This window comes from Castor canadensis, chromosome 11 (assembly GCF_047511655.1).
Source record: "Castor canadensis chromosome 11, mCasCan1.hap1v2, whole genome shotgun sequence".
NCBI classification, from domain to species: Eukaryota; Metazoa; Chordata; class Mammalia; order Rodentia; family Castoridae; genus Castor; species Castor canadensis.
The window spans coordinates 3,640,103-3,660,356 of record NC_133396.1 but is presented as its reverse complement, the minus strand read 5'-3'; the positions used below and the strand labels follow the sequence as shown (position 1 = coordinate 3,660,356).

At 49.0% G+C, this 20,254-nt stretch overlaps 1 protein-coding gene across 11 annotated transcripts in view; it reads right to left on the bottom strand.

The window, feature by feature from the left end:
- The window catches only part of Usp36 (ubiquitin specific peptidase 36), a 34,469-nt gene extending 20,063 nt beyond the window's left edge, over positions 1-14,406 (bottom strand). For 4 of the 11 annotated variants that reach the window (XR_012438407.1, XM_020158104.2, XM_074044989.1 and 1 more), the window contains exons 1-7: positions 14,215-14,341; positions 13,062-13,144; positions 11,919-12,077; positions 9,950-10,211; positions 9,433-9,654; positions 3,874-3,984; positions 3,083-3,185 (exon numbers count right to left, since the gene is read on the bottom strand). Coding sequence is in view for 10 of the 11 variants with exons in the window: in XM_020158104.2 (XP_020013693.2) it covers positions 3,083-3,185; positions 3,874-3,984; positions 9,433-9,654; positions 9,950-10,202 (689 nt within the window). In the remaining variant the exon portion in view is untranslated. Of the gene's footprint in view, positions 1-3,082; positions 3,186-3,873; positions 3,985-8,407; positions 9,363-9,432; positions 9,655-9,949; positions 10,212-11,918; positions 12,078-12,747; positions 13,145-13,404; positions 13,733-14,214 lie in introns of those variants that run through there. The other 7 variants (XM_074044986.1, XM_020158103.2, XM_074044985.1 and 4 more) reach the window with 7 other exon arrangements.
- Between the last annotated feature and the right edge of the window lie 5,848 nt (positions 14,407-20,254).

The window sequence follows — 20,254 nt, the reverse complement described above, 5'->3', positions numbered from 1 at the left end:
GTGAAGGGCACTCTGACCAAAAACAAAAGAAAACCACTTTGGAGTGGGCATGGTGGTTCATGCATGTAGCCTCAGCCACACGGGAGGCACAGGGAGTATACCTAAGAGGTTCTCAGTCCAGGTCAGCTCTGGCAAAAACAGGAAGCTCTATCTGAAAAATAAAGAAAACACGACTTTGGGAGTGCCTCAAGTGGTAGAGTATGTGCATAGCAAGCACAGGAGGGAGGGAGGGAAAATCATTCTGAACAAGAAGTTTAAAAGATAAGCCAGGTGCTGGTGACTCACGCCTGTAATCCTAGCTACTCTGGGGGCAAAGATCAAGAGGATCATGGTTCAAAAGCCAGCTCCAGCAAATAGTTCAAAAGACCTTATCTTAAAAAAAAAAAAAAAACCCAACACAAAACAAGGCAGGCAGAGTGGCTTAAGTGGTAGAGCACCTGCCTAGCAAGGATGAATGAGGCCCTGAGTTCAAACCCCAGGGCTGCCAAATAAATTATTATAAAAGTAAAGAGAGAGAGAATTGAACTCTGGAAAAAAACAGAAGAAAGGCCTAAGACCCTTTAGAGATAAGAGAGTCAAGTAAATTTCAACACAGGGCACTTAAGGCAGGAAAAGATCAGAGAATGGAAATACGAAAGACAGAGCTGTCTGAGAGAAAAGTTAATGACTTGAAGGTCCTGGAAAAGTAAAATGTGTAAGACTAGAACAAAGAACATCCGGCAGAAACACCACCCGCACCAGTGCGTGTTCCCAGAGGAGCACGTTCCCTGGGGACTCAGGCCCCGTACACTTCTCACCAGAAACACCGCCTGTGGCAGCGTGGCACCTATCCCAAGGCTGGCCTGCACAACTGCACCTTTAACCCCAGAAGCTACCGTGTTCAGACTCAACATGACCACTGCTAAAGGCAAGCTCTCAGATGGAGAGAACAATGCTGTGTCCCCACGTCCCCAGGCTCAGTACATGCCACTGTCATCTAATTAGGACTGGTCAGGGGACGATATGGTATCTGGAAGAAACCGGTTCCAAGACTTTTGTACACATCTGTCCTAGAACCAGAGGGCATGCTGCTGGGCAAGCATGCTGGGACACCCCAGGAGGGCACTGGGTGGGCACCAGGCACCTGTAACTGCAACTTATAACCAAGGAAGGTGGAGACCAGGGCAGGGAAAAGATAAATCCTGTACACTAAACAACAGAAACAACATACACAAAAATGGGGAGAGAGAGGAGGGTAAGAGGCAGGAGGTACAGGACACCACTGAAAGCTGACAAACCATCAGCCGAGGGGTGAGAAACAGGGTGTTTTAATATCGAAAGGAATTGTACAGGTAAACACAGCAGCTCACACATGTGTAAAGAAAACACAATAATCAACAAACTGAGTTACCTAGTCAACCACTAAAGACTTTCAGTATGGCCTACTTCAGTGAGACAGTGCTCAGGGGGTGATGTCAGAGGTAAACCTCACAGATCTGGGACACAATCCTGACACAGGGCAAAGTACAACTCAAGTCCCAAAGCACAGCGGTGCCAGTGGCTCACGCCTATAATCCTAGCTACTTGGGAAGCTCAAATGGGAGGATAAGGGTTCAAAGGCAACCTCAGCAAATTGTTCTCAAGACCCATCTCCAAAATAACCAGAGCAAAGTGAACTGGAGGGTGACTCAAGTGGTAGAGTGCCTGCTTTGCAAGTGCGAACCCTTCGTTAAAACCACAGTCCCATCAAAAAAACCAAATCAAGTCCCAAAGCACAAAATGTGACAGAGTCCATAATCCCAAGGCAGCAAGTGTTAACATGACAGAAGTGACCCTGTGCCTGCATCCACCCGTGTGCAGCAGTGCCACAGCAACGTGACGCAGTAAGCAGACTGAGCATGTGGTCACCGGGAGGCCAACACAGAGGCCAACACAACCAACAGCACAAACTCACAGGTGCAGCAAATCCCACACCCCCAAAGGTATGTGAACATACCATTTAAGTAAGTGTTCTTTATATAAGATTTCTTTATGGAAGACTCTCATTTGCTGAAACCAGTGCTTTTCCACTTCAACCACTTGTTGTTATACCTCAGCTAACTGTTCTGAAGAACATTCCAGAAGTTTCCCAAATTATTTAGGTAAGGATTTGGTTTTCTTCCCAGCCTCAGTGACAACCAGTGAACACTGCCTGTCTAGCCTTGTCTGAACCATGAACCCAGGGATGACACAAAAGCAAACTGTCCACTGCCCTGGGGACACCTGACATGAAGTAACTGTTAGGAGTATGTTCCACACTTTCAAATTTGAAGAAGTTGCACCTGGGCAGTGTAACGCCTTAAAAACTGAAATCTCCCTAACTTTGAGTTTTCCTGTGTGCTCTTACTTGTGTTTTACAGATCATTACAACTCCTACTGCCCCTTCCCCCTGCCCACACACAATGTCTGTATCAAAATAAGAAGTAGAGCCAGGTGCTGGTGGCTCACACCTATAATCATAGCTACTCAGGAGGCAGAGATCAGGAGGATCGTGGTTCAAAGCCAGCCCAGGCAATAAATAGTTCATGAGACCCTGTCTTGAAAAAAAAATCACAAAAAATGGCTGGTGGAGTGGCTCAAGGTGTAGGCTCTGAGTTCAAATCCTAGTACCCCTCCCCCGCCCCCCCCCAAAAAAAAACCCAAAGAAGTGGAGTCAGGCATAGTAGTGCATGCCTAAAATCTGAGAGTTCAAAGACCAACCTAGGCAAGACCCTGTCCTAAAGAACCAAAAACAAGATAACGAAGTGATTTTAGAAGGTATCTCGGAGGAGTCTGTGGTAGTAACTGAATTCCTTAGGAGTTTACAAGGCCTGTCCCTCATCTGACCACCAGGACAGCACTCACACCACCCCCGCCTTCTCTGCCAATCCTATGGTGATGTGCTGCCTAGGAGCATCAGAGAGGGCCCTTCCCGGGCAATCCCACTTCACAAATTACAAAAATGCTGCCACACCCTAAGACAGCTTGGGAGGAGGGTGCAGGGCCACCTGCCTCCAGGAGAATGCCCCACCACCTCCACAGAAGTGTCCGCAGTCCTTCAAAGGTGGGGAGGAGAGGCACATACTTGGCGTAGCCATTCAAGCAGGCCTTCTGCATGGCGTCGATGGTGTACCGCAGAAACTCGTGTGCATCCTCTTGGTTCCCAAAACGGAAGTGCCGGGCGATCCCTGACGAGAGAAGAAAGGGATGGGGAGGAACGCCACTCTGCTTTGCCCAGTGTCACCTGCTCTCGGTCACAAGGGGAAAAGAGACATCCTTTCAAAGACGTAACGGCTTAGGCAGGTGTGGTGGTGCACACCTGGGATTTCAGAATCCCAGATAATTAGGAGGCTGAGGCTGGAGTATCCCTTGAGCCCAGGAATTTCAGGTCAGCCTGGGCAACACAGCTAAGACCGTCTCAAAAACAAAACAAAGCAAAACGCACTGCTTAACTAGTCTTCTCAGAGCCGACACATAACACAATCAGGTTACAATCACACCCGAGAGCTGCAACTTACACAGGTCCCCAGCATGAGGCAGCTGGCTCCTCTGAAGCTCAGAAAGGACGAAGCACATCTCCTTTGGTCCCCCTCTCCCATCTCTTTCACTCATCTGCCAGCCTTGAACATACAACATGCCCCTCCACCAGCCAACACCTGCTCTTCAAGGAAGTGGTCATGCGTACCTCTGTGTGAACCCTTCACTGTGTGCAGCACCTGAGCCTGCCTGAGTCTCTGAACTGCTGTGCTTTGGGCTGCCCTACTAAGCACAGGACCCTCCCCACAGATGGATTCCTGACTTCACGCATGTTTTCTCTCCCTTCTGCCAGCTAGGCAGCACTGGCCACGCTGCCCTCGCTCATGAACCCGCTCTTACTTTTCAGATCTCGGATGAAGGAGACAGGCTTGATAGCATTGCCGCTGTTGGCAAAGGCCTGGACAATGTGGTTCTGCATGACGCACAGCATGCAAAAGCTTCCTTGGTGACCTGCGGTATGACAGAAGCAATTTTAAGATGACAGCCTTCAAGAGAATTCACCATGACACCTCCACTCTCCAAAGAAGAGGGACACAGGCAAAGGATGGCCAGCTAGTCCAGGACAGAACAACTAGGCCACAGAACTTCCAGGCCCAGGAAATCGACTCAGGGATCCCCAGAGACACTTTATCTGCCGGATGGCATTCTGGGGCCATGGCCACCCAAAGCTGTAATTCCAACACCTTCCCACCATCACCCTGGGTTAATGATGTTGGCAGTGCCAGGTATTTTATCAGCATTATGACTTACACAAAGACTGATTCTGCTTTTCCACATGAAGTTCAGGAAAATACCTCCTACTTTCTAAGTGACATCACTTGATTGATGGACTGTAATATTTTAGGGCTTCCTGTGGTGCTTCAGTTTGCCCCTCCAACATGGGAACCTCTGCCCAACTGCTTCTAGAAAATACCTCACTGCTATTCACTGGGGCCAAACACTCTGTGAAGAGCAAAAGCAACTGCTTAGCTTTGTAGGCTGTGCAGCCTCAGTCTTCTGCCACTGGGGTAAAAGCAACAGAGATGATGGGGCAGATGTTGACATGCTCCACGCAACTTTACTCACAAACACAGGCCACACACCAGACTGCCCTGCACACCCATTACGGTGCCTGCAGAGCAGGGTGCGTGCTTACCTTCAAAACTGACTTATTTAAACTCAGAGACTTAAGAAGACCACAATGCTACCCTGCTCTACCCTATTTTAGCTGGTGCAATAGCTGAACGCTCTCAGTCCCATTCTCCACGCTCCTTCAGCAAGACAACCACTACCCTGAACTAGGCAATTACCGGTCCCTCATGCACTTGTAGTCATGCCTGGTGGCCATCCACGAGCGGTGACTGGCACCATAGTTGTGTGTTCACAAGCTGACTTGAATAAACTGAACTGTATCATATGCATCAGCAGCTGGCCTTCCTCAAGTCCACACTGCAGGTGCAGCTCTAGCCCCAAGCCTGCACTGCTAGCATGCTCAGCCCTTCCTACTTCCCGCTATCACAAATGCTGCTGCAAGGAACTAACCTGTGCCTGGGCACACAGGTGTGTTTCTCCAAGGTACACAGCTAGAAAATAAAGTTCTGGATAATTCTGCAACATACTGTTATCATTCCAAACTGATCTATCTCATAACACAAAATCCAACCTGAGCCCGTTGTTTCCCCCTCAATCCCTCACGTCAGTTACTTAGGCTCATCTCAGAGTCAGTAGCAGAACAGCTTGCAACCCATTCACAACAGGTACATAAAGAGGGAACACTGCTCACAATATGACCTTCATCTTTCATTTAGACTTCTTTCTGGGTGGAGCTGGGGTTTGAACTCAGGGCTTGGAACTTTCAAAGCAGGCGCTCTACTGGACACCATGCCTCTAGTTCATTTTGCTCTAGTTATTTTGGAGATGGGGTCTTGAGAAGTACTTGCTGGGACTGGCCTCAAACTGCGATCCTCCCAATCTCAGCCTCCCAAGTAGCTAGGGTTACAGATGTGAGCCACTGGCACCTGGCTACATTGCAGACATTTGATTTTTCTAACCACATCTGTTTGTTAGACTTAATTATTAAATGACAATAATGGTGGGAGACTCAAAAACCAGGCAAAAAATACTATTTATTTAAAACAAAACATACTTTAACAAATGTTAAAGAGCTTCTTTTTCTGAAACCCAGCTCTGCTTAAGACACAGCTGTTGTGTAGGAACTCAGCCTCCAGTCACTGTACAATGCTCTGAACACGGCCTGATAAACATCCTCCCAAAATAGGACAGGGAGCAACCTCAGGCAGAACTCCTTAGCAATACAGAGCTTAACTGAAGGGGCGCATAGACAACACCTTTCCATGTAACTTAGAAAAACGTTAACTGTAAAGTGAAGTCTGTGACTCTGGGGACTTTGGCACTTAAGTCTGGTACTAAAGAACCAGATTTAACTGTGTCCCTCCTGGGTTCCTCACCTGAAGAGTTTATTTTCCAGCTGACTACCGGGGCCGGGGCAGTAGGGCCACAGCCAGGACTCTGTGCTGTGCACATAGCAGATGCCTGGCCCAGCCCAGCTTAAGCACACTTGAAGAAAGCACAGCAACACCCACATGGGGGTCGCTCAGACAGCCAGAGGGGCACAGGAGAAAAGGCTACAACTTCTGACATTTTACTCTGAAAAGGCTGAAGGAACCGGGTGTGGTGGTACATGCCTGTAACCCCAGCTACCTGGGAGGAAGAGGCAGGAGGATTGTGAATTTGAGGATAGCCAGGCAAAGTTAGTGAGACTCTGTCTCAAAAGACCAAAATAAAAAAAAAAAAGAAAAGGTAGGGCTGGGAGCCAGTGCTAACACCTATAATCCTAGCTAGTTGGGAGGCACAGATCAGGAGGATCACCAACCTGAACAAATGTTCACAAGACCCCAGCTCTGAAACAACCAGATCAAAACAGTCTGGAGGTGTGGTTCAAGTGGAAGAACACCTGCTTTGCAAGCACGAGGCCTTGAGTTCAAATCCCAGTCTCACCAAAAAAAAAAAAAAAAAAAAAAAGAGGGCTGGGGAACGGAGCTCAGTGGTAGAGCTCGCCCAGCATGCACACGGCCCTGGGTTCCATCCCCACATCACCTCCCCCACCTCTCACAAAAAAAGAAAAAGAAAAAAGAATAAGGAATTCACGTTGTTTTCTGTCTGTAGAACTGCTGGGTGCTGGATTTCATGAAAGTTAATGCCAGACTGCTTCCCAAAGCATTTACGCCAGTTCAGTCCGGAAGGTCAAAGGATCTGAGATTCCTCCCTTTTTTTGTGGTGGTACTGGAGTTTGAACTCAGGACCTCACGCTTGTTAAGTAGGTGTTCTACCACTTGAGCCACCGCATCGCTTCCTCCTCTCTGACATTCATGCTGCTTACCCTTGGGAATTTGTATGACTCAGTGTGTGGAACAGTAGCTAAACTGGGTTTTCATGGCTTTCTCCAGTGGCCACAAGGCTGAGCACCACTTCACAGGCACCTCTGATCTTAAATTCCTTCTTCTGTGAACACCTGTTCATAACATCACCTGTGTTTTAAACAGGATATTTTGTCTTTTCCTTATGTCTGGCTCTCTGTTAGTCCTTTCGTTTCAATGGCTTTAACTTTTAATGCAGCTGACCTCAGCAAATTTTTTCTTTAATGCTTAATGCTTTTGAATCTCAAGACAGCTCCCATCCCAAGGTCAGAAAACATGTGCATACATTCATTACAAACACATTAAGTTTTATTTTTGACACTAAGTTTTTCACCTCCCCCCTTTTTGCAAATGATATAAAATGAGGACCTTGTGTCAACGTCTTCCATACATAAAACCAAGTTTTTGTTCTAATTCTTTATCAAAAATGACCCTGTATGTGTAAAAGCCAGTATGTGCCAGCACACTTCCACACACGTGGGTCTGTTTCTGGGCTCCTGATCCTATTCTTTTGGTCAGTGCCTCCGTCCAGAATCTACGATGACATTTTAGTTTTCGTAACTTTATAGTGAGTCTCTATACTTAGCAGGGCAAATCTCTTCTCCTAGTCACCTTCACAAGTGTCCTGGCAAATTCTGCTCCTTTGCTTTTTTATACAAACTTCAGAGTCAAATGAATGCACTTTAATCTACACATTAATTTGGAGAAAACAAACATTTTTATTGGCAGGACTGGGGTTTGAACTCAGGGTTTCATGCTTGAAAAGCAGGCATTCTATCACTTGAGCCACACTCCCAGTCCATTCTGCTCTGGTTATTTTGGAGATGAGGTCTAGGGAACTATTTGCCCAGACTGGTCTTAAATTGGGATCCTCCTGATCTCAGCCTCCCAAGTAGCTAGGATTATAGGCATGAGCCACCAGCACCTGGCAGAACCAACACCATTATAATAAATAGCAGAGAGCTCAGTCTCCTCACTCAGGCAGGTAACCACTTCGTGTCCTTCGGTAAAGGTTTTCTGCTAAATTTACATCTAGATACTGTATTGTTAATGTTGCGTTTTAAAGAGAGTGAATTCTTTTTACAGTTGCTTATTGTTTGGGGAAGAGAAACTCGGCGTTCTATCTAGCCATTTGCCATGGTAATTTCTGACTTGTCTAATATCCTTTCGTTTCTTATGTAGGAATATTGTTGTCAAAGCACACTAAGTGTTTCCTCCTCTCCTTTTCCAGCCAGCACAACCCTGGACAGAAGTAAGGTGCCCACCCATGCTTTGCCATACCTTCCGAGGTGTCTTCCAGTACTTTCTTAGAGGGTGGCTTTGATCCGTGTGGTTTTTAGCACAGGAAGTGCAATGCCCTTCTATTACTACTCTGCTAAACCTTTTCTTTTCTTTCTTTTTTTTTGTTAAGTCATGAACTCCTTTGGGAGGGTCCTATGTTAGGTAACCTCGCTCACCCCATCAACATGGCAGTTGTGAATACACGGGTAGGGAAGCCAGCAGCAGTCATTACACAGCACTGTTCCAAGCACGTCACAGAGTTCACTTGAGCCTCACAACAACTCTGTAAGGAAAACCTGCGATTATTCTGCAATTAGGGGCAGGAGGCAAAAAGAAGCCACATGCCATCATAAGGACATGCCTGCTCAGCAGCACACTGGGATAGACCCATAGGCCAGCCCCAGGGCTCACACCAGGCACTCTAACAGGTCCGCCAGACCTGTTTTTTGTGTTGAATATTTCCAAGATAGGGTCTTGTGAACTATTTCCCTGGGTGGGGGGCTTCAAACTGTGATCCTCCTGCTCTCTGCCTCCTGAGTGGTCAGGATTACAGGCGTGAACCACCAGTGCCCAGCTTAGGTAGAATTTTTATACTGAGTTTGTTTAATAAAATGAGATTACGACTTTTCTTTCTTACATCGTCCTTAATTATCTCAATTCGAAGCACAAGCTAGGGAATACTCTCTCTTTCTAGTCACTAGAAGAAGTTACAAAGGATTAGCATGATTTAGCTCTAAAAAGTTTCACAACTTTTCACCCCATAAAACCATCCCAGTCTGGTGGTGTTTTTTAATCTGGTGGTGATTTTTAATCACTGCTTTACTTTCTTTAATAGTTAGAAGATTCTTTATGCTTTGTGTTTTCTTCAGTTTTTGATGTTACATTTTCTTTCACTCAATTTTCATGTCTACTTTGGAGCATTTGATAAAGCACTGGCTCAATAGGTGGACAAGATAACTGGACGTGTATATCATGGCAATGTCTTTGGAAGACCCCTATCTCTGTCTGTGTCTCATTTTCACAAGTGTGGAGAACACAGGACCACGTGAGAGACTGGTGTGCACAGCCCCTAGAGCAGGCGTGACTACCGCTGAATGGGATCTAGAAGGGGATGTCAGCGCCCCAGCACAGGGGCTTATCTACAAGGGCGCTGCCTGGCTCAGCTGACTCACAGCCAACCCCAACCGCAAGCCCCACTCACAGCTCCGCGCATGCTCTTTGGAGAGCAGGTAGTTGGCCAGGGGCGGCGTGTAGGTCAAGCACTGGATGGTGGAATTCAGGAAGCAGGTGTTGCCCAGGTTGTGCAGCCCTGCGCCCACACGGAAAACGCGCTCCCACCTCAGGGACAGTCGCTCGATGGGGAAGAGCACTTTCTGTGGAGCTGGGACTCCATCTCCTCCACCCCCAGATGCACGCTCGCTGCCTGAGGGAGAAAGGGGGTGAGGCCCTGGCACTGTACCATACCGTGCCCCAGTCCACCCATACCTATACCCAAACCTCACTTTTCACCCATTAAACCTGCAGGTGGGAGGCAGGGCACAGCCCAAGATGTCCTTCCTAAGAACCCTGTATCAGTCATCTACAACTAAAGCCCACCAACCCCATGTGAGCTGCACAGCTCCCTAACCACACTCTGCTCTTTCTGCTCGCTGCCAACCCTGGATCCATCCAGACTCAAAGCACGGCTAGACCTTCTGCCAGTTTTCTTCCCACCATACCCTGTTTCCTGGCCTGGGGCTCATCCCCACTCTTGGGACGAGCGGCCCCGTCCGTCCTGGGGTTCAGCAGCACATATTTGCTCTTCAAGGATTCCAGCTGGTAGGAGAAGCTCTTGCTGGCCGGCTCAAACTCAATCCTCTGAAGAAGGACCTTCTTGGCGGAGGTGGCCAGCAGCTTGCCCAGGTCCCCATCCTCGGCCAAGTCTTTGCGGCCAGGCTTTAGGGCCTCCTTCAGCTTATCGACTATTGGCATGATGCATGCCTGTGGGGACAAAAAGGAGCATGGACTCACCAACAACTGAGTCTGGAGACAAGTGTGTCATTTCTGTTGGGTCACTACGGATGGCTGTCTCAGAACAGCTCCCACCCTTACAGAGGTGTGAGACAGGGAGGCACTCGAACCTCCCCTTGCAGAAAGACGAGAGGCCCTACCAACAGAGCAGGCACACAGGACCAGCATCAGGCTGCCAAGCCATGCCTGCCACGAGTGCACGAGGCACTGCTTCTGAAAAAAGACAACACATGGTCCAAACATCTGCTCAAAAGCAGGGAGTGGCTAATTCATACCCACTCACCCACAAAATAAAGGACTCAGCATGCAAGTCAGATGGGCACCTGAGCTCTTCAATAAGGTCACGGGCCACACGTGGCTACTGAGCTCACAGTGTAAGGCTAGGCCAAACTGAGATGTGCCCTAAATACACCACCAGATTTCAAAGACTTAGTTTAAGAAAAGAATGTAAGTGGTAGCACAGGCGGGAGGACTGCAGTGGAGGCTGCCCCAGGCAAAATCGCAAGACCCCATCTGACGAGTAACTAAAGCAAGAAAGGGCCAGGGGTGTGGTCCAAGTGGTAGAGCGCCTGCCTAGCAAGGCTCAGGCCTAAGTTCAAACCCCAGTAAAAAAAGGGAGGGGGGAATATTATAAAACATCTCAATAATTTTTCAATGTTGAGGTCACAATCTTACATTCTTATGTATAAGGTTAAATAAAACACATTTTGAAAATTAATTTTGTTTCTTTTTATTTTTCTAATGGGACTGCCATAAAAGTTTAAATTGTATTTGTGTATTACACATTTACCACACCATGCATACACAGACTGTCTCTCTAAAAATGAGGGAGGAGTGAGAAGGGAAAAGAACAGGCCTGGAGAACGGTATGTATAAAACCTAAAACTGAAGCGAAGGTCTTCTCAATATATCAAAACAGAAGAACAAGAAAAGCAAAGAGGGCAGGTGGGGACTAAGGCTTTGGACAGTGGCAGTCCTGGAGGGTTCTGTCACCTTTGGCTACAGATGTGGGCACAAGTACCTTAACTCTGCAAAGTCCCTAATTCTTGGATTGTAAAATAGGGACAAAAACAGCTGGGAAGGTGGTTGCAGGTCCTATGGAGACAGCTGGCAAGGTGGCAGTCCCTAACAGAAGAGGGATGCCACCAGTGTAGCTGTCCAGAACTGGAAGGAAATACCCCCACCACGTCTAGCCGCCACACCTGCACCCACCATTGGCCACAACCCTCTCTGCCTCTCAGTTGACCTAGCCAAAGCTTAAGACTATTTGAGTCATAGTTAGAAAAATATGTCCCCAAAATTGCCCGCTCCTATTAGGGAAATGCTAACTCTACTACCTAGAACCAGGATTGCCCCGCACAAGCAGCTGGTCAGGCGTTCCAAAAATTCCACTCTAGTGGAAGCAAGGATCTCTTCAGCCAACTCTTAAGTCACTCAAATGTATCATCATGTGTTATCTAACTCCATATATAGGTCGAATATCTTTTCCTATAAAAATGTCCGTAAAGAACAGAAATGCAAGAAACTATGTAAGAAGAAGCCCCAGTACTGAAGTGAGGAAACCTCACAGCCTCTAATGGAGCTCAACCAAGATTTCTCATGAGCAGAACAATCACTATTGGGTCGTGAGCAGGTCACGCAGAGGAAGGAAGAGACGAAGAGACCTCCACAGCTCACCTGGGTGTGCGACCAAGGCTGCTACTTCCCTCACCGGCACCGAATCAGGTTTGAAGGGAGGGTCAGCTCTGACAGGGCAGGTGCTCTGCTGGGCCCTGGACCTTGGCCTATTCTGTCACCAACACTGCCAAGTGTAGCATCCCAAATGGGTGTCAGCACCTGTGGGACGAGCATGGACACCATCAGCTAGGGTGACTTCTCCTTGTCTTTCCAGTCTCTTCCTGTGCAGTCCATGCGGGAACTGCCATCTTCTACCAGGAAAAAGGCATCATGAAGGTTAAAAGCGGCCAGGCATGGTAGTGCACACCCGTAACCCCAGCACACTAGAGGCTGAGGCAGGAGGATTATAATTGGAAGCCAGCCTGGGCTACATAACAAGACCTTGTCTCAAAAAAACCCCAAAAAAGAAAAAACAAGGTTACAGGAGTCTGTCTGGTGCTGAATTCAGGTGAGTCCAGGAGACAACTGTGCTAACTAACCACAGATTATTTGGTGTAGTGATAGATGCTCTGCATTCTAATCCTGACATTCTTCATGCACCAGCCAGTCAACTCCAACTTAAGTCTTATTTCCAAACAGTAAGAAACAGTAACAGGGGTAATAAACCCAAACTTTTGATTTCATGAGCCAGTAAAATTTCAAAAAAAAAAAAAGGAGAAAACAAAAGTTGTCAAATTTTTAGCTTGCTCAGTGCAAATTTTTTCTTAAATTTACATCTATGATTACAAAAAGTTAAAGTACTTTAAAACTTTTACTGCAAAATTATTCAAACACATGTAAATGGCAAGGTCAGCACACTTGTGAGGTGTGCATCGCTCAGCATCAGTACCTGCCTGACTAGTGCTGGTCCTCCTCAGTCCCAGGCTATGTGCAGCAGGTCCACAAATAAAAGCCCATCAAGACACGACCCTCCCCCAAAAAAGTACAATGTAATGATCTCAGAAGAGGAGGGGGCAATCTGCAAAGAAAACACATTCTGAAAAACTCCCCAAGAAGTCATTTTCATTTTTTCAGATCTCTGCCACCTCACTGTAGACAGGTGAGAACTTTGTCCTGGACCATATGGGTCTACTGGTTCATTTGCTAAAGGACAAACAAAACTTGGAAGACCTAACCCAATTGCACTTGAGACAAGTAACTTACATCAGCCCACTGTAATGCAGAGTCACAATGAACAGACAGAACTTCTGAAGTGGACAGATCAGCTTGTACTTTAACAAGTCCACCTGAAACATTAAGCAACAAACCAAAAATGATCCCAGAGGTGTGGGAACCAAGAAAAACGCTCCTGTGATCACCAGCACGCTCCCTGACGTACACGCTTACTGACACAAACCCTCGTGGAGGCTCAAGGGGGATGCATCTGCACTCCAGTCCACATTTGTGGAGGGCCAGGACCCAGCACTTAGTTCTAACTCAAGCACATTTTCCTTCAAACACACCATCTAAACACATTCTCTGCCTCCCCTCTCCCTTTAACACTCACTTTTCCAAGATAAACTGCGCTGGAGACTCACAGGGCCAACCACGTGCTGGAGAGGGGGATGCCCAAGGCAAGACGGGGTTAGGGTCTCCGGGAGGGTTCCAAGGCTCCGAAGAGCGGAGCATCTTGGTATCCACTGCTGGACACGGACTTTGTGGGTGCTGGGGTATTTTCCCTTCTGGTCAATTTTAGGGTGCTAACTCTAGTACCCAGGGTCCCAGGGGACACGCCATACAGCCCGGCAAAAGCAACGGACATTTTAAAACCCACATCCCCTGCCCACGCTGGGCGTGGCCTTCTCCCACCGTGACCACGAGGAGGTTAACCTTCCCTCCATGTCTGTCACAGGAGACACTTCTCCGCTCCGAGCCCAGCAGGACGCGCTCTCTCGGGTTCTGACATCCCAGAGAAAGCCTGGATCCCCCTACGCAAAGGACGCTTGCCCAACGTGGACACAGGCCGCTGCCTCCTTCCCACCCCTGGACTCCCGATTGAGGCCAGCTCTGCCCTACCCCCGCTGGGGTTTGCGGGGACAGCAGTCACGCGTGACCCAGCACCGCGCGGCCCGGACCCCTTCTTGGAGACACCTCCGATCCCTGCTCCGACAGCGCATCCCCGAGCCTCCCCGGGGTCACGCAAGTCCCTGCGCAAACGAAGCGACCCCAGATCCCTTTTTTTAGAGACACCTCAGACCCCTGTGCGGACAGCACATCCCCTGGCCCTCCCTGGGGTACCCCCGCCCTTCCTCTTGGAATCCCTAGGACCTCTGCGGACCGCGTCTTCCCCGAGCACCCCGCGAATGCCCCGCTGCACCTTCCGGCGCCCCGGGTTCCACGGAAGCTCCTATGCGGGCCGCCCCACCTGGCCTCAGCCTATGCGGCCCCTCCGAAGCCCCGCCGCAGGCCGCGCGGCGCTGGCGTCTGCTCGGGTCCGGGCCTGCACGCGCACCATCCGGGTCTCCGGCGTCTCACACACGTGTCACCACGACATTTAAAGGCGCAGCGCCCAGCGGCCGCACGGCGCCGGCACTGAGAGGGCCGGGTGGCTTTAAGAGGTGGGGCTAACAGCGGCTCCGCTCTCTGGACACGCCCACTGCCGCTTCACGCGCCGCATACGTCACCTTCCTGTTCCAGGGCCTCGCCTGCGTACGTGATGACGCAAGCGCGCAGAGCGAAAGTCGCCGGGCATCCAAAGCTGTGGTCCCATGCAGTTCTCGCAGAGCGCGTGAGGCACCGTCACTTCCGCTTCGAGGGCTCGCGCGGGAGCGTTGGCTCGCCTTGACTCCCGGCGGATGCCCCAAGGGCAAAAGGCCAAGCGATCCGCAGTGCGAAGTGGCGAACCAAGGAGCATGGAGTGCCAGGGAGATGGCTCTTGGGGTGAAGTGATCAGGGAGTTTGGGCTTCCGATCTTTGAGGTCTCTGCAGGTCCCTGCTCAATTCTCTAACTCAGCCTGCTCCCCCAAAGCGTCATTCCGCACAACTGTATATGAAGGTCTTGCTTGAATATTTATAAACACTATTGCTTTTGCAATATTAAAAGAAAAACTTCCCTTGACCTGAAGCAAAAGACCTCCTCTGCACTCCCCAAGCCGGTGGAGAGAGTGGTCCTCGGACTGACGGCAGAAGCAGTATTCCAGAAGGGGGAACTTGTACATGCAGTTCTGTCCGTTGTGTCTTAACTTGACGGACAGTAGGACAGGAATGATGAGTAGGGTGAGATCACAGGTAAACAACTTAAGGCCTGTCTCCATGCCCTACCCCACAGATCTTAAAGCAGGACTGCATTGGAGAAAACTCACCTTATATTTGCTTGGTTGCTGGGTTTTTGCTTTGTTTTGTTTTCAGTACAGGGGATTGAATCCAGGGCCTTGGTGCATGGTTGGTAACTGCTGTATCACTTGAGCTATACCCCCAGCCCTTTTTGTTTTTATTTCTTTCATTTTTGTTTTGATTTTTATTTTTTAGGGACCATACTGGGGGTTGAATTCAGGCCCTCACTCTTGCTAGGCAGGTGCTCTACCACTTGAGAAAAGTCCCTTCATCCCCCTCCCCAGCACTTTTGGCTTTAATTTTTAGATAGGGTCTCTCTTTATGCCAGGGCAGGGCTGGATGGCAATCCTATTTGTGCTTCCCCAGTAGTTGAGATGACACGTGTGTGCCACCCTGCCCAGCCACTGGTTGAGATAGGACCTTGAGAACTTTTTGCCCTGACTGTCCTCAAACTTCCATCCTCCTGCCTGTACCTCCTGCGTAGCTGGGGTTCCAGGCATGTGACACCACACCAGGGTTGCAAGTATTTTTTTAAAAAGCAAGCAAGCATAAAGAAAACCTTATTAGCCTGAGATGAAGACTATGCCCTGTCTCTAGGAATGCTCCCGTAAGAGTTTTAGATTGAGATCTCCAAGGCAACTATTAAAAAGATCTATTCTAGACCTGATACAGTGTGTCCCTGAGTAATTCACTGTGTGAGGCACTGCATGAGTTTCCAGCTGGTAGGGAGTTGGTAAGATGCAGGGGAATGGGACCTGGGTTTTTATCCCAGCACTGTGGGAATTAGCTCTGGACACTACTTTTAGCTTACTTGGCCTCACTTTCCTTGACTGGGAAAAAAACAATGACCTACATAATCCCCTTAATTCTTCTAATTACAAAACCGACATTTGCTTCCACCGCCAAGCTCATGTTACGTACCAGACACCAAGCTGGCCGCTTCCCCATCATGGTGTGGTTAAGGCCTCATAGCAACCCCACAAAATATGCCACCAAACCCGCTTCACAGATGAGAAAACTAAGTATGGGAGGGCTCAGCAAGAAGTGGGGAAGTGAAGGTTTGTACCTAGGTCTGCCAGGTTCCAAGTTCGCACCTTGAGCTGAGGCCCTCACAGACATTTATAAATTTTTACGAGATGGCAGAGGAATTGCCTGAGAGGCCTGCACAGCTTAGGAATGGAAACAGACCTAGAAGCTGGGGGAGCCCTTCCACCACCCACACTCCCATCCCCCCTCCACCCCGTTTCAAATTCCCTCATAAAAGCTTTCAGAGTAGAATTTCCTGAGGGCCAACACAGAAGTCTAAAGTGCTAATCTCAAAGGTCCCCAGACAGATGCAAATGAAAGCCACATTGAGGTCAGGTGTGAAGGGCTCACCTGCAGGCTGAGGCAGGAGGAGCTCAAGTTTAAGGCTAGTCTGGGCTACATGGCAAGGCTTTGCCTTAAAAAAAAAAAAAAAAAAAAAGCCTACAAAGACAAAATGTTGGTGAAAATAAGGAGCAATTAGTAGGACCGTCTGGTGCCAGCATTTTGGAAAATAATCTGAATGTTTCTATTACAAGTAAAACAAGCAGCTGCCTGATGAATTAGCGTACTCATTCCCGTAACTACTGTGCAAAGTTTTACCTGTGTGAAATCCAAATCTCCCTCCCTCCCACTCATCCGTGGAACCTGCCTGCTGGCTGGGCAGCTTCCCCTGACCTCCCGAGGACACCTCAAACTAGCCATGTTCAGAAGTTAACACATCCTCCTTCCCTGAGGCTTCCTCTCTTTTCCTGTCCTGTTGCCCGTTTGGGCAGTGTACCAACATTCACACCAATGTGTCACAGCAGGGCCAGCACGGGCTCCTTGTGGCTTCCAGGTGGGTCGGGCCACTGGGCACTGCCCAGACTGGAGGGCAGAGGGAAGGGCAGGGCCTACACTCCCTTCATCCTCTTCTGCTTTGGAATGTGGCCATGGATGCAGCCCTCATGCGTCCCCTCCCAGACTTGCCACGCAGCCCCCACCCTTTGTCCCTCCATTCTAGAGATGGTGACCGTTCCCTGCTGGTTTCTGGGTCGCCCACCGTTCTCTAGTTGGCATCTCAGGGAGGTTCTTCCATGTGTTAACTTCCTGTTTTCAAGGCTGCATGTGGAGTGGTCCTGGTGATCCTGATCCACAGCAGTTAGCAACCTGAACATCCGCCTGCCTGACTCGCATCCTAGGCTCCCCAGTCCTCATCTCACGTTGACCACCAATCTAGAGTTTGCTGACTTTACCTCTCAAGTGTTTCTCAGCCCATCCGCCCCCTCCCTCATCCAATTGCCCAGGTAAAGCCTCTCACCATTCTTGCCGTGCTGGCAAGAATAGCCAATTACACTGCTCAAGCTGCATCCTTTAATACATCTCACCTGACTGTCTGATTTGCCTCAGCCCCAGCCACTTCCAATTCTGGATCCTTTAGAACAGCCAAATCCAAGTCCTCCTCAATTTCTGCTCCAGGATCCAGCTGGTCTTTGGCCTAGAATTCCCTTACTTCCCACTCGCCCTTCATCCCTTGGCTCAGGCACTCCTTCCTCCAAGAAGCCTTCCTGGATTCCCTCCATTCCTGCCATAATTTTGGAACATTCTGTGGACTTCTCTCTCCCTCACCATGACTCCCAAAAGCTATGTCAGTGTCTTGTTCATCTGTGTCCTGGGTCTGGCCCAATGCAGGCACACTGTGGATAAGTGTTTGCTTGAGATTACACAGCTGAAAAATCAAAATGCTTAAAGAAGAGCTAGAGAAGCAGCAAAGAGAGCAAATGATTCCCGTGTTGTTTTTTTTTTTTAAGCTATAACCAAAATTAGTTGAATTAGAACTTACCTTGAGGTAGAGGTGTATTCATGGAGTAGTAACATTGTTACCAAAAAGCCATCTTGTTAGCTGCCAGTTTCAGAGGTGGAAGTAAAAACAGACTAACCCCCTGCCCCAATGTTATGGCCTCTGGGAGGTAGAAGATGTGTGCTAACACATTCCTTATTGTAAGTTTCTCCCTCTAATGATGGGGACATCAGTCATTGTGACCTTGGATTCCTACCAGCCCTGACCATTTCCAGGCTCTAGGAACTGCCTCGGTAAGAGCCAACTCTGGTCTGGTGGAACCCACAGAGCGGCCTCTAGGATTCTCTCTGAGCACTTTTTTCAGACATGTTTGGTGGCTTGACCACAAAGTAGCCAGCGGACCATGATCACTTGCCCGTCTTCTCCCTCTCTCAGAAAAAGTTGGCTCTCCAAAATATTAAGCCCCCAAAGTTACCACTGTGCAAGTCCCGTGTGTTAGGATTGCATTAACCCTGCTTGACCCTGTCAGAGGCTGTTCCTGTCCCTCCTCCCACACATCCAGGTCTCTCTGTTCTTTGGCGCCATCTCTGATGCAGTTGCGTTTCATCTGGATCCTTCCATCTTGGTCTGCTGGTTACACTTCGGAGCACAGTGGGACTGAGTCAAACGGTTCATGATTCTCTGTTTGACTCTGAGTCTCGATTCTATAAACTTTAAGCATTTTCAAGGCCCTGAAAATTTTGCCCCTGTACCCCTCAGCCCAGGGTGGGACATGTAGTGGCCCAGTTAGGCTTCTTCTTGCCTTGTTTGGGGCTTTATTTATTTATTTTTGGATTGTTGTGCTTGGGGCACATTGTGGCATTTATGAAAGTTCTTACAATATATCTGGGGCTTTCTGGGAGTGAGCTGGGTAGAGGTGGAGGAGAGTATGGCCCGAAGCTGTCTGTAGAGGATTGAATTGTGCTTTCCACAAAGGTATGTTCAGGTCCTAATCCCTGGTACCTGTAAATGGGACCTTACTTGGAAATCAGGTCTTGCAGATGTAGTCAAGTCAAGATGAGGCCACACAGGAGCAGGATGGGCCCTAAATCCAGTGACTGGTGTTGTAAGAGGTGGAGAGGACCCACGGAGGATAAGGTCATGGTGAAGTCAGAAGCAGAGATGGGTGTCTCTGCCACAGGCCAAGGCTAAGGCCACTAGAAGCTGGAAGAGGCAAGAAGGAGCTTCCTTAGAGCCTGCAGAGCCCCTGCTGACACCTTGATCTCAACATTCTGGCCTCCAGACCTGAGAGTGTAAGTCTGTATCATTTTAAAGCCACCCAGTTTGTGACATCTATCATGGCAACCACAGGAAAGAGTCCTTCCTGATAATCAGGGTCAGCGAACCTGAGGCGAAGTGGACTCTGTAAGCTTGTCACCTGCACCCCTGCTAGGGGATGTTTGCTTTGGAACACCTGGAAAGCCAAGTCCAATAGAAAAAGCTGGCAAACCCTGCTAATAGGCACGCACTAATTCTTTCATTCATGGAACATTCAGCAGTACTTACCTACTGTGCACTCAGTGCCAAAGAGAGGACCCAGGGCCTCATCCACAACGCACACTTGCACTTTGCATGGGCTCAGGTGGGGAGTCGCAGGCACCCCCGGCTCCCAAGCAAGCTGAAGTGGGCAAGTTGCCTCTGAGTTGCAATAACACCGTTGCTGCCTAACCTGGCAGGTGAGCAGAATCGACTTTCAGGGGCAACACAGCCTAAGCACAGCCCACTCCTGTGCTGGGGAGCAAAGCTAGAGCCTCACAGATCCTGAGTGTATGCTCTACCTCAGAGCTACAGCCCCAGCCCCAGGCCCATCTCAGAAGAGGGTTCTCAGCCCGGAGCCCCTCCCTATCCCACAGCAGCCCTGCATCAGGCTGGCCCTTAATGTATTAGAATCAGAGCCTCAGCCTGTCTCCACACGGTCCTCAAAGCCCTGAGTTTCGGGGTTGGGATGGATGCCTTTGTCCTAAAGGGAACAGAGACACACGCTGTCTTCCTCATGCCCATGGGGCCAGGGTTCAGGGGATCATGTTCCAGAAGCTTGGCTAAGGAAAAAAAGGCCCAGGCTCCTGGGGCCAGACCCTTTTAGAGAAGACAGAGACTCCTACGCCAATGCCACTCATCAGTTCCAAAAGTAAAGACCTCTCTTCGCTGCCCAGCAGCCTTCTCACACCTTTCCATTTGTTTTTAGTCTCAAAAGGAATGGAAGAAAACATCCTTCTTGAGTGATGGTGTTTCTCATTGCTGT